We start from the raw sequence: 12,797 nt of genomic DNA on the forward strand, positions 1-12,797 counted from the left end.
CTTTAAAAAAAAAAAAGTTTTCAGAAAATAGAGGAGGAAAAATGCCCAAGTTTTTTTATGAGAACAGCTAAGTCCTCATAATTAAAAACTGGCAGACATTAGAAGGAAAGAAAATTACAGATAAATAACAAATATGGAAATATAAAAAAGAATAATGCATCCAAAAGAAGTTTATCCCAGTAATAATAAGGTTATTCCCAGGAACAAAAAGTTAGTTTAGTATTCCAAATCAATGCAATGTGCCATATTGACATAATAAAGGATAAAAATATAATCATCTCAATATAGATGTAGAAAAAGCATTTGATAAGATTCAGCACCTATTCCTGACAAATACTCTCAACAAACTTAGAAGTGACTGTCCTCATCTGATAAACGGCATATATAAAAAATCTGCTGCTAATCACATACTTAATAATTAATTGTGAAATACTGAGAATTTCTCCCCTATGATAAGGAACAAAGCAAGTATATCTGTTCTCACCACTTCTATTAAACATTTTACTAGAAGTTCTAGCCAGTCCAATAAGGCAAGAAAAAGAAATAAAAGGCAAAATATTTGAAAGGAAAAAGCAAAAATGTTTTTATTCACAGAAGACATGATAGTTTATTTAGAAAATCCAAACAAATCAATAAATAAGCTGCTAGAACTAATAAATGGATTTAGCATGGTTTTCAGACACAAGGTCAATATTCAAAAATCAAATATATTTCTATATAATAACAGCAAAATTATTATAATATGAAAACTTTTAAAGCAATCCCATTTTTTAGAAGCACTAAAAATATGAAATACTTAGAAATACATTTAATAAAAGATAAGCAAGCCCTCCACTGTGAAAACTACAAAGTATTGCTGAGAAAAATTAAAGCCTTATATGAATGGAGAACTATACCATGATCATGAATCAGAAGATTCACTATTAAGACCTCCATTCTCCCCAAATTGGTCTGCAAATTCATCACAGTCCTAACCCCAATTCCAATAGACTGTTTTTTTTTGTAGACATTGATAAAAGGATTGTAAAATTGTTATGGAAATGCAAAAGAACTAGAGTGGTCAAAACAGTCTTAAAAAAGAAGAAAGTACAATTACATACCATTCCATTCTTACTGGAACAGCTAAATTTAAAAAGACTAATAACATCAAATCTTAGCAGGAATGTGGAACAATTGGAACACTGTGCTTGTGAGAGTATAGAACGTTAACATCTCTTTGGAAAACAATTTGGCTGCTTCTTATTAAAATTAAACAACTCAGTTAAAAACGGGCAAAATCTTGAAAAGACACTTCACAAAAGAATATATACAAATGGCTAGTAAGCACATCAGTTAGGCATACAAAAAGATGCTCAATGGGCTTCCCTGGTGGCGCAGTGGTTGAGAGTCCGCCTGCTGATGCAGGGAACACGGGTTCGTGCCCCGGTCTGGGAAGATCCCACATGCCGCAGAGCGGCTGGGCCCGTGAGCCATGGCCACTGAGCTCTGCAACGGGAGAGGCCACAACAGTGAGAGGCCCGCGTACGGCAAAAAAAAAAAAAAAAAAAAAAAAAAGCTCAACATCATAAGTCAACAGGGAAGAGCAAATTAAAATCACAATGAGAGAGCATTTCATACCCACTAGAATGGCTAAAATTAAAGGCTGACAACACCAAATATTGACAAAGATATGGAGCAATTAGAACATACTTTGCTAATAGGAGTGTAACATGGTAAAACCACTTTAGAAAATAGTTTAGCTCTTTCTTATAAAGTTAAACATACACCACAACCGAGCAATTCCACTCCTAGGGATTTGCCCAAGGGAAGTAAAAACGTACATATTGATAGAAAGACATATACAAGAATGTTCACAGAAGCTTAAAGGCTAAAACTAGAAATATCTCAAACATCTATCCACAGAAGAATGGGTGAATAAAATTGTGGTTATTTATACAATGGAACAATAATTAGTAACAAAAATAAACTACTGATACACATGTAACAACATGAATAAATCTCAAAAACATTATGCTAAGTGAAAGAAACTATACACAAAAGAGTATATACTGTATGGTTCCATTTACATGAGGTTCAAGAATAGGTAAAACTGATCTATGATGATAGAAATCAGAACAGAGGTTGCTAAGCGGGGGGAGCTTTCTGGGAGGTGATGGAAACAGTATGCATTTATCAAAACTTATTAAATTGTACACTTAGAATTGGTGTACTCTGTATATATAAATTTTACCTCAGTTAAAAAAAAAAGATGTTTACAGCAATTTTTAAAATGGAAACAACTTAAATATCTTCTAGTGGGGGATAGTTAATAAAGTGTATACCCAAACTCCACACCACTGAAAATGGTACGAGAGAAAGCACCTTATTGACAAGGAGAGATGTTCATGACAATTTATGTGTAAAAGAAAGTTATCAAACAGCATGTAGAGTACAACAGACATGTAAGCACAGAAAAAGGTCTGGAGGCTTTTCACCAAAGTGAGACTGGAGGTTACCTTAAGAGGTATAATTCTGGATGTTTTCACTTTTTCTACACGGAACACATACTTGCTTTTGTAATAAGAAAAAAAATACTTCTAGATAGATGTTATAGATACAGTTAATTCTCCTTATTCATGGTAGTTACATTTCCTAAAGTCCCCAGAACTCTGAATTAGTGAATACTGAACCATCACTCATGGGAGAAATACAGGATTTGGTTCCTGTGAGCATCTGGTCACAACATTTTCATCAGCTAATCAATACATAACCTTGTTTTATGTGGGCTTTTATCGAAAGACATCTTATTGAATATATAGTGTAGATTCCCTAACATTGAACTCACAGCCAACAGCACTATAACTCATGCCGAACAAAGCTTACTTATCGCATGTATTTTCTGAGGAAGGCACATCACAGTCTTTTTGCACTTAAGAACACTCGACAGCACTACGCTTGGGGACATTTTAGACAAGGGAATTGTCACAAAAAAGGGGGGCACAAAAATGCGAAAAACACGGCACTAAACAGACCATGAAAAGTAAGACCAGAGACCTGACAACTTGGAAGGAAAGCCAGACACAGCAGAGAAAGATGCATCTCCTGGGGAATCTCATCTGAACCAAAGCAAAACCACAGAGGAGGGCACCTCTGACCTGCTGGCTTTCCAGAGAGGCTGGACTGGGAACCGAGTGGGAGTTCATGGTCCAGACCCCTCCACAACCATCTCAGGAATGTGTCTGAAGTCACGGACACTGCCTTGATTTTGTCTTCTGTCATTACTGTTTCCTGCTTGGGAATGCAAAGTCTTTACCAGGGCTTACAGGAGCCAGTCCCGACCTCAGCCCAGGGCCTCACGCTCCCAGGAATTCCTCAGCCCCGCAGGGTTCCCAGGACCCTCATGCTCAGAGCTGGGAAGGGGCTGCTCAACCCTGACACTCCCTGAAAGAGGCAAGTCTCATCCCATGCCCTAAGATGAACACGCATTCCTCATCGAAGTGGGCGAATCTGGAAGGTTCCTCCACCAGGGAGGGGCTGGCAGAGACTCTGAGGCTGACAGTGTCTGGAGTGGTGCCGACACCCCTTAATAATTAGCTCAGGACTCCGAGACGTTTCTGGTGAGTGCATTGATAATCCATATCCCTGTGGCCTACCAGGTCAGAGCTTTCTTCTGGAGGAGAGGTGCCAAGCTCTCAAGGGCGGGCAACTTTGGGGGCATTTGACCAGCTCACAGTTACATCTCCTCTCCCAGGAAGGATGGGCCCCCAGCCCTGCTTGAACCTACTCCTGTCCTGATGGGCAGAACCTCCCTGAGAACAAGGATTGCCCCCCACACATGCCAGGTCTGCTGCCCGCCAAATGCTGTGCTTCGTCCATTCGGTCTGCAAGAATTACCCAAAACATGGACGTGGGCAAAAAAGGTGAGGGCCTAACCTTTTAGCGTCACACTACAGCATTCTCTAAGGAGCCCACCCAAGGGCCATGGGACTTCCTGGGGGAAGTTCACCTTGTTTACTTGCCATTCACTGTGTATTACAGCCAAGGTTCTGCAAAGCTGGATGTTAACTTGTACAAAACTGGGGATATGTAAACGATTTCTGCTCAGTAGAAAGGATAACCCCAAAGGTTTTGTTTTTATTGTCCTGTAGGATCTAACGTAGTGATTTTATTTCAGGTTCTTATTTCACATATATTTAAAATATACCACAGTTCCTATATTTTCATATGTGTGAAATATATGCATATATATGTGTATATTCATATATATGTGTATACACACACACACACACACACACACACATCAGTAAAGGATTAACCTAACCCAAAGAGAGGTCTGGCCTTTGCACTTGGCTCCTGGGAGGTATCTCTAAGCTCTTGAAATGTCCTATCTGATAAGAGGGTCTGGGAGCCTTGGGCCAGAGAGTCTATGCCAACGTTGTGATTTCTGGGGGCATCCCTTGTGCCAGCTCAACCTCCAGAGGGGCTAGAAACAGTTCAGCCATGCAGGAAGCCACCACGTATACACGACTGAGTCCCACTAAGAGCTCTGGTTCAGGGCAGCAACCCAAGCATGGTCTTGGGGACCCCAATCTGCATATTTATCAGTTTCTCTAATCTCTTTTGAATCAGCTTTGCCATGTTGCTGGTTCCACAATCCATGCGTTCAATACAACGCACGCTCACAAGCCACTTGTGTGAGAATTATGACTTACACATTTTGAGACTTACTACACTTCATCTCGTGGTTCATTCATTCCTCTAATGAAGAGAATATGAAGAGAGATGAAAAACATATACGCTCCAGCACTGCAGTGTTTCCAAGAGAGGAAGGAAGGGGCCCCATTCGGGTGTGGCTTAGTTACCCCTTGAGTTGGCCGAGGCGATGACGAGGTGGTGGGCGGGGTGGGGGGGGTGCCCTCAGAGGCTCCGGAGCTGAAAGAAGGACCCAGGAGCCTTCCTAAGGCTTAGGGAGGGCTTCTAAAGTTGAAGTCTTGATGGCAAGCCAGTACTTCATCGGGTGGAGCCAATGGTATTTATTTTATTGGTCACTGAAAAGCGCTGAGTCAGTTACTTAAGGGTAAATCAGTCACTGCCCTTGAAAGCCCTGTCTCCCCAGCCCCTCGCAGAATCCAGAGGACAGGTCTGCTCTACTCTGTTGGAGGGACCAGAGGTCTCTCCCACAACCATGGTCCAAAGCTGGTTCTGAGGGCCTCCGACCTCAACAAGGGACCCAGTGTGAGCCGTGGTCATTCAACACATAAAGCACAAAGTCCTGCCACCCACGCCTTCACCTGGGGGAGCCAGGCCTCCCCTCACACCTGGGGTCCCTTCTGTTTCTCCCCAAAGAAAGGCCCAGGCAGTCCTGCGCCCCCCAAGTATGGGCCAGCCCCTGAGGCTGTCCACCTCCCTTCCCAGAATCAGGCTCACAGACCAGTAAAGGAGGTACCACTGGACGCTTCCATGTCCCAACCCCTTCCTTCAGCTCAGCTTTGGGCCACAGGCTCACTGAAGCATCATCACCATTATTATTACTGCCCCTGCTGCTCTTCGGCTATTATTTGTAATCCAAAGACTTTTAGGCAGTGTACAATAAAAGCATACACATATAGAGTACGTATATTTTAAATAGACATATAACTAAAATCAGTAAGTTAGGTAATAAAAAAAGATGAGAGAGGATCATTTTGTCAGAAAGTTGAGGTTGAGGAGAACTACTGTTTCCAAATTCAAAACTGACCCCTGAGCCTTGGGACTGCCCAGCTCTCCTGGAAAACCAGGTGGGCTGCAAACCTGTTTGTCAGGCAGGACCCACTGTCCCTGGATGTGGGTGCGGCAGGGATGGGCTCTGTTGCTGTCTCTGAATCCCACCTGAGCGCTGCTCTCTGCGCCCATCAAGTTCCAGAGCCAGACTGAGCCTGGCTCCTGGGCTCAGAAGGAAGGCTCTGGCTCTGGGTCCCGACCTCCCCTCCTCCCTCTGGGCACCTGCCCAGCAACAGGGCCAGGGCAGCAGGGTGAGACCTTCCTGCTGCTGCCGCCCACCAGGTCCATCTGCCTTATTCTACAACCAGCGTGGCTTCAAGGCTCCTGGGTCCTCATCTGCATTTGCTCAGAGCCCAGATATCCAGCTCTGCCTGCCCCGGCTCTGGGGTAAGTCAGAGCCAGAGCAGAAGACATAGGCTATACACTGACTCTCCTCCTCAGGCCAGGGCTCACGATTCTCCTTCATGCCTGGCCCAAGCAGTGCACACGGGACCCCACCTCTGTGCCCACAGGCAGGGTGCCAGGCTCTCCCCAGTTTGGCCAGTCCCGAGCATTTGGTTCAGGGATGCTTAGGAAAAAGAAGGAAGGAATGTGGAAGAAAGGAGAGCTGCTTGCAGAAGGAGGGCAGGGGAGGGAGGAGCATCTGTAGACTCTGAAGCTCGGCCCGGCCAGCACCCCCTCCTCTTGCCCCCTGCCCCCGGCAGACTCACCCTCGTCACAGTTGCTCCCGGTAAAGCCAGGGCAGCACCTCCACTCCAGCGCCGTCACTGTGCGGTAGGACACTCTGTACGTGGGTCTGATCAGAGTCCTGTAACTAACACAAGGGCAGAGTCAGGACAGTGTGAGCACCTACCTGCCCACTCCAGATCCCACTCCTGCTGAAACCACCCAGCCTAGGGCTCTGGGAGCCCCCCAGGCAGTAGAGCCCATCATCCTAGCTCTGTGCCCACAGGCTATGTGGCCCTGGGTGAGTGACCACCCCTCTCTGTGTCGGGTGCATTTTAAAGTCCCTTCCAGCTCTGCCTTCCCACAAATCTCCAAGGGTGGCCCCCTAGTGTGGGGAAATGACTGCTACGGACTGAATTGTGTCTCCCAGAAATCATATGTTGAAGCCCTAACCCCCACAATGTGACTGTACTTAAGCATAGGCTCTGAAGAGGTAATTAGGTTAAATGAGGTCAGAGGGGTGGGGCCCTAATCCAATAAGATTGGTGGCCTTTTAAGAAGAGGAGGACAGACAGAGATCTCTCTCTGTGCACATGCACACACTGAACAAAGGCCATGTGAGGACACAGAGAGGTGGCTGGCTGAGAAAATTAATTTCTGTGTTGCAGCCATCTGGTCCATGATATTTTGTTAAGGCAGCCCAAGATAATGAATAAGGAAAAGAAAAATATCATTAGAACCTGTACAACTTCCAAACACCCACAAGTCACTTAACTCCAACTTTTTCCCAATCATTATTTCTTTTGGTTGATTCATCCAATGAATATATATATGTATTTTTTTTGGCCGCACCCCATGGCATGTGGGATTTTAGTTCCCCAACCAGGGACTGAACCCCTGCCCCCTGTGGTAGAAGCATGGAGTCTTAACCACTGGACTGCCAGGGAAGTCCCCAGTGAATATTTATTGAGCATCAACTACAGGCAATACTGTGGTCACAGATTAATAAAACGGAGTCCCATCCTTGAGAAAATCCCAGCCTGACAGATGAGAGAGAGAGACACTCCAGTGAAAACTTGCAATTCAGTAGTGGGGCCCTTGCAGCAACCAAACGCTCCTGCAAAGTGCAGTGGGATTCCATGGTAAATTTTCACACAATTTTGAAATTTTTCTTGAAAATAAGTTTGATACTATTTTGTGAAACTCCAAGAATAGTGAATATAAAATATATGACCAAACCACACTGAGATATCACCTCACGCCTGTTAGAATGGCTATTATCAAAAAGACAAGAAATAAGTGTCGGTGAGGATATGGAGAAAAGGGAAGCTTCATGCACTGTTGATGGGAATGTAAATTGGAAACTGTGGAAAACAGTACGGTAGTTGCTAAAAAAAAGTCAGAAATAGAACTACCATAACCTCCACTTCTGGGTGTTTATCCAAAGGAAATGAAAACACTAACTCAAAAAGATATCTGAACCCCCATGTGCACTGCAGCATTATTTGCAATAGCCAAGATATGGAAGCAACCAAAGTACCCATCAACGGGTGAGTGGATAAAGAAAATGTGGCACACGTACACACACACACACACACACACGCACACGCACACACACACACACACGAATATTATTCAGCATAAAAAAGAATGAAATCTTGCCATTTTCGACAACATGGAAAGACCTTGGACAAATACTGTATGATCTCCCTTATAGGTGGAATCTAAAAACAAAAAAATAAAAACAAACCAAGCTCATAGATACAGAGAACAGACTGGTGGTTGCCAGAAACTGGGGGACGGTGGATAGGGAGCGGTACAAAATGGGTGAAGGTGGTCAAAAGGCACAAACTTCCGGTTATAATAAGTCATGGGATGTAATGTACAGCATGGCAACTATAGTTAATAATACTGTATCGCATATTTCAAAATCGCTCAGAGTAGATCTTAAAAGTTCTCATTACAAGAAAAAAAATGTTTGTAACTACTTGTGGTGACAGATGTTAACTAGACCTATTTGTGGTGATCATTTCACAACATACACAAATATCGAATCACTAGGTTGCACACATGAAACTAATTCAATGTTATCTATCGCTTACACCTCAATGAACACACACACACACAAAAACATATGACTGGTTTTCACGAGGGGCAAAGATTCGGCTTTATTATTCGATTTACACGCATCATTATAACTTGGCTGGTTGATAAAGTCTGCACAACTTCCTCTTGAAAGCAAAACTGCATGACTTCACAGAATTTGCATCTGCTGACACCAGGCACCTTAATCGTGAATGGGAAAATTATGAATTAATTGGTGGCAGCAGGCGTGACGTTTTGAGATGCACTGTTGACAGGAAAATACATAAGTCAGGTTTTGAATTTCAGAAATACAGCACTGAATCTGAAGAATCCTGCTACACTAATTTTTCTTTCAAAAAAAAAAATCCTCTCACTCATGTTTCGTAAACATTCCGGCAAACCAGCTTCCCTCTGGAGCTCTAAGTGGGAAGCGGGGTGGGGGCAGGGGCTGGCAGTGCGCAGCCAGGGGCTGGAACTTTCGAGTGAGGAGCCAGAAGTCTGCACGGAGAAGTGCCCAAGAGCAAATGCAGGCCTTTGGTCTCTCAGATCCACGGCAGGAAGTAGCTGGCATAGGCCACTGGGGAGGGGGTGGGGGGGTGGCAGAAGACCAGTCATTGTCACCACTCCTTATAGAAGGAGCCTGGTGGGACATAAGTGGGTAGGCGAGCCTGGGTCCAAGGAGTCCCAATAGACTGTATGACAAACACACACACGATTTCTCATTCACATATACACTCACATGCTCACACACACGCTCACACACACGCTCACACACACACACACACACGCACACACACACGCTCACACCCTCTTCCTGCTGCAAACTTCCCAGCCAGGAACTGGCCCAGCTGGGAAAGGGAAGACGCTTTAATTTCAATTTAAAAAGTCAGTTTTAAAATTAATTCTTGAAAGAAGATTGTTGCTCTGGCTGAGAGGGACCAGAAGAGCTATGGAATCCCTCCCATAACCACTGCACCATGGACGAGATGGAGCCCCGGGCTGTGGGGTCACAAGCTGAGAGTTTAGGGCCCTGCCCCTGATTCACCATGTGAATTACACACGTTCCGTAACCTCCCTGAGCCCGTTTCCGGGTCTGCACGCCGAGGACCGGGATGCTGGGTATGAGGCTCCTTGGGAGAGCACGTGTGAGAGCAGAAAGGGACGTGTAGCTGCTGGGTTTGCAAAACAGAGATCTGACCCCTTTCTTCCTGGCCAGCACCTTTCGCCTGTCCCCACTGTGGTCAGGAGAGAGTCTGAGCTGTTTAGCCACGGGGCCCAGCCCTTCTCCAGCCGCCACAGCTGCCCTCAGGCCCCCTGTGCCATAGGCTGCCCCTCGGCCTGCAGCCCGTGAGCCCTCCAAAGGCGCCAGGCACTCCTCACTTTGTGCCCTGAGTGATGATGGTGATAAAGCAATAATAGCTATAGTGACAGCTTTGCGTACTTACCACGTATCAGGCACCGTGCTGAGTGCTTTACACTTGCTGACTCATAACAACCCTGACAGGTGGATGCTATTACTACTCCTAATTTACAGATGAGGAAACTGAGGCGCCGAGAGCTTCAGTAACTTTATCAAGGTCACCCTGCTAGAAGGTGGTGGAACTTGGTTCCAAACCCAGGCAGAATTAGCAGAACCTAGTAATACTAATTTGTGTCCGTTCAGAACAGGGGAACATGGTTCCTCCCTGCATCTGCACAAGGTACTGATCTCAGGCCCCTGAACCAGAGGGAGAGCTCATCCCCCAGAGAAGGTCTCTTTCTGCCCCCTCCTTCTGAGGGCCACGGGCTGGCCTGTCGCACTGCGGGACCAGAAGCATCATGGTGGCCTGCAAAGTCCAGGAGCAGAGAGAGCCAGTAGGTGGCGCTGCTTCCCCAGCCCAGCAGGCCAGAGCTCAGACCCTCAGATCTCACCTGAATGCCCAGGGCAGGTGCAAGTGTTCATGGGCTGTCCCCATCTTTTCACCCTCCATGAAGAACTCCCAGCCCTTCCCCTGGGCTCCAGTCTGCAAACCCAGTGATCTTTCCAAAATGCAGATCCGCTTTTGTGACTGCCCTCTCTCAAAACCTTCCATGGCTCCCATAGACTTAAGACCACACTCTTTAGGTCAGCAAATAAGGCCCTGCCTACCTTTCTCCCCTCCACTCCTCCCACCACAGCACAAACAAGCAGCTCTTCCTGCCTCTGGGCCTTTGCACATACATGCAGGCTCCTCTGCCTACTCACCCCTCCTTCTTTACTCTGATGAGAAAAAGCCCCAAGGGCCTCTAGGGTGTGACTCCACATCCCCTTCTCTGTGAAGCACCCCCAGCCCCAGCCAGAGCTGACCGGCTCCCTCCTCAGTAACCCCAACACCCTGTACACAGCTTGGTTTTACGTGTGGGGTGCCTGCCATGAGCCGGGCACTGGGAATACAAGAACGAAGGAGGCAGCACGAGCTCCACTCTGCCAGAGCTGGTGGCTCTAATCCTGTATCACACACATAAGTATGTGGCCATGCGTGGTGGTCAGCGCCAGGGAGGAAAGCGCTGAGTTCACTCCTCACATTGGAATGGATTTGTTTTCTCTTTTTCGATTAAAATATAATTTACATGCAGTAAAACACAGATGGTCCCCAACTTATGATGGTTTGACTTACAATTTTTTGGATTTCACGATGGTGCGAAAGTGATACGCATTCAGTAGAGACCACACTTGGAATTTTGAATTTTGATCTTTTCCCCAGGCTAGCCATATGGGGTACGGTACTCTCTGGTGATGATGGGAAGCTTCCAGTCAGCCCTGCGATCACAAGGGTAAACAACCAATACTCAACTGGTACTGTGTTGCCAGCATTGTTTTCGATACTGTGTTTCGCGTTTTCCCATCCCATCGTGTCTACAAAATGCCCATCTGTGTCTCCTGCTTCTGGTGAGAAGAAGAGGAGGACAATACTCTTGAGATGAAACTCAAGATAACTGCCCAGCATGAAGGCGGTAAGCCAGTAACAGCCATCGCAGGTGAGTTAAGACTTTGGCAATCGACGATCTTGACCATCTTAAAGGATAAGAAGCAAATGAGTGATGCAGTGAAATCATCAGCATTGGTTAAATTCACTGTCATCATGAAGAAAAAGGCTGGGCTGATGGATGACATGGAAAAAAAAAAAAAAACTTGTCTGGGAATTTCCTGGTGGTCCAGTGATCAGGACTCCGCGCTTTCACTGCTGAGGGCGCAGGTTCAGTCCCTTGTGGGGGGACTGAGATCCCGCAAGCCGCACCGTGCAGCCAAATAAATAAATAAATAAGAAACAAAGAAAAAGAAAAAAAAAAAAAACTTGTCACGTGGATGGAAGACCAGGTACAGAAGTTCATACCACTTAGCCTACTGACCATCCAGGCTAAGGCAAGAAGTCTTTCCATACACTAAAAAAGTGTGTCAATGATTCTACAAATAATGCAAATGTTTATACCAAGTTATGGCCGGTTCCAATGCTTCAAAAGCCAGCATAATTTTCATAATGTGAGAGTCAGCGGTGAGGCGGCAAGTGCCAATCCTGAAGGTGCCAAAGTCTTTAAGGAAGAGATGCAGAGGATAATTGTGGATAAGGAATATTCGCCAGAACAAATACTGAATGTCGAGGAAATGAGCTTGTTCTGGAAGTGTATGCCAGAGCATACATACATTCATCAAGAGTCCAAGACAATGCCAGGATTCAAGGCATTCGAACACCGCGTAAGGCTGCTTTGGGGCAGAAATGTTGCAGGGTTCGAATGAAAGTTTTTCCTAATCTACCACTCGGAGAGCCCTAGAGCATTCAAATATGTGAGCAAGCATTCATTTCCCGTTTGTTATCACCATCACAAGGAAGCCTGGATGACATAAGCATTGTTTGAAGCCTGGCTTTTGAAGTGTTTTATCCCTCAGACAAGAGAATATTGAAGACAAAACAACATCCCATTTCAAGAGTCTGTTGATCTTAGACAACACTCCAGGGCATCCACAGCATACCAGCGACATGCATCCTGATGTCAAGGTTGTGTAGTTGCCACCGAAAACAACTGCACTCATTCAACCCATGGACCAGGGCGCCACAGCTCCGTTCAAAGCACGCTCTTTACACCAGCTGTCTGTTCAGGCTGTTGAAGAGATGGGATCTGGCCGAACACTCTGAGAGTTTTGGAAAGCTTTTAACATTCTAAATGCTACCCAGACCATCGCTGCCTCGTGGGAAGGAGTCACATGGCAACGCACGAACAGCATTTAGAAGAAAGTTTTAAAGACATGCGTGAACACGTTCAAAGGCTTTAACTAAGACTCTGCTGTGGAT

At 45.6% G+C, this 12,797-nt stretch overlaps 1 protein-coding gene across 2 annotated transcripts in view; it reads right to left on the reverse strand.

Moving 5' to 3' along the window:
• Window positions 1–12,797, reverse strand: part of COL26A1 (collagen type XXVI alpha 1 chain) — a 174,696-nt gene that overhangs the window by 92,623 nt on the left and 69,276 nt on the right. Inside the window, exon 3 of one of the 2 annotated variants that reach the window (XM_032603779.1) lies at window positions 6,450–6,547. In XM_032603779.1, coding sequence (XP_032459670.1) covers window positions 6,450–6,547 — 98 coding nt within the window. Of the gene's footprint in view, window positions 1–6,449; window positions 6,554–12,797 lie in introns of both variants that reach the window. The other variant, XM_032603778.1, reaches the window with a different exon arrangement.

This window comes from Phocoena sinus, chromosome 15, assembly GCF_008692025.1.
Source record: "Phocoena sinus isolate mPhoSin1 chromosome 15, mPhoSin1.pri, whole genome shotgun sequence".
In the NCBI taxonomy this organism is placed as follows: Eukaryota; Metazoa; Chordata; class Mammalia; order Artiodactyla; family Phocoenidae; genus Phocoena; species Phocoena sinus.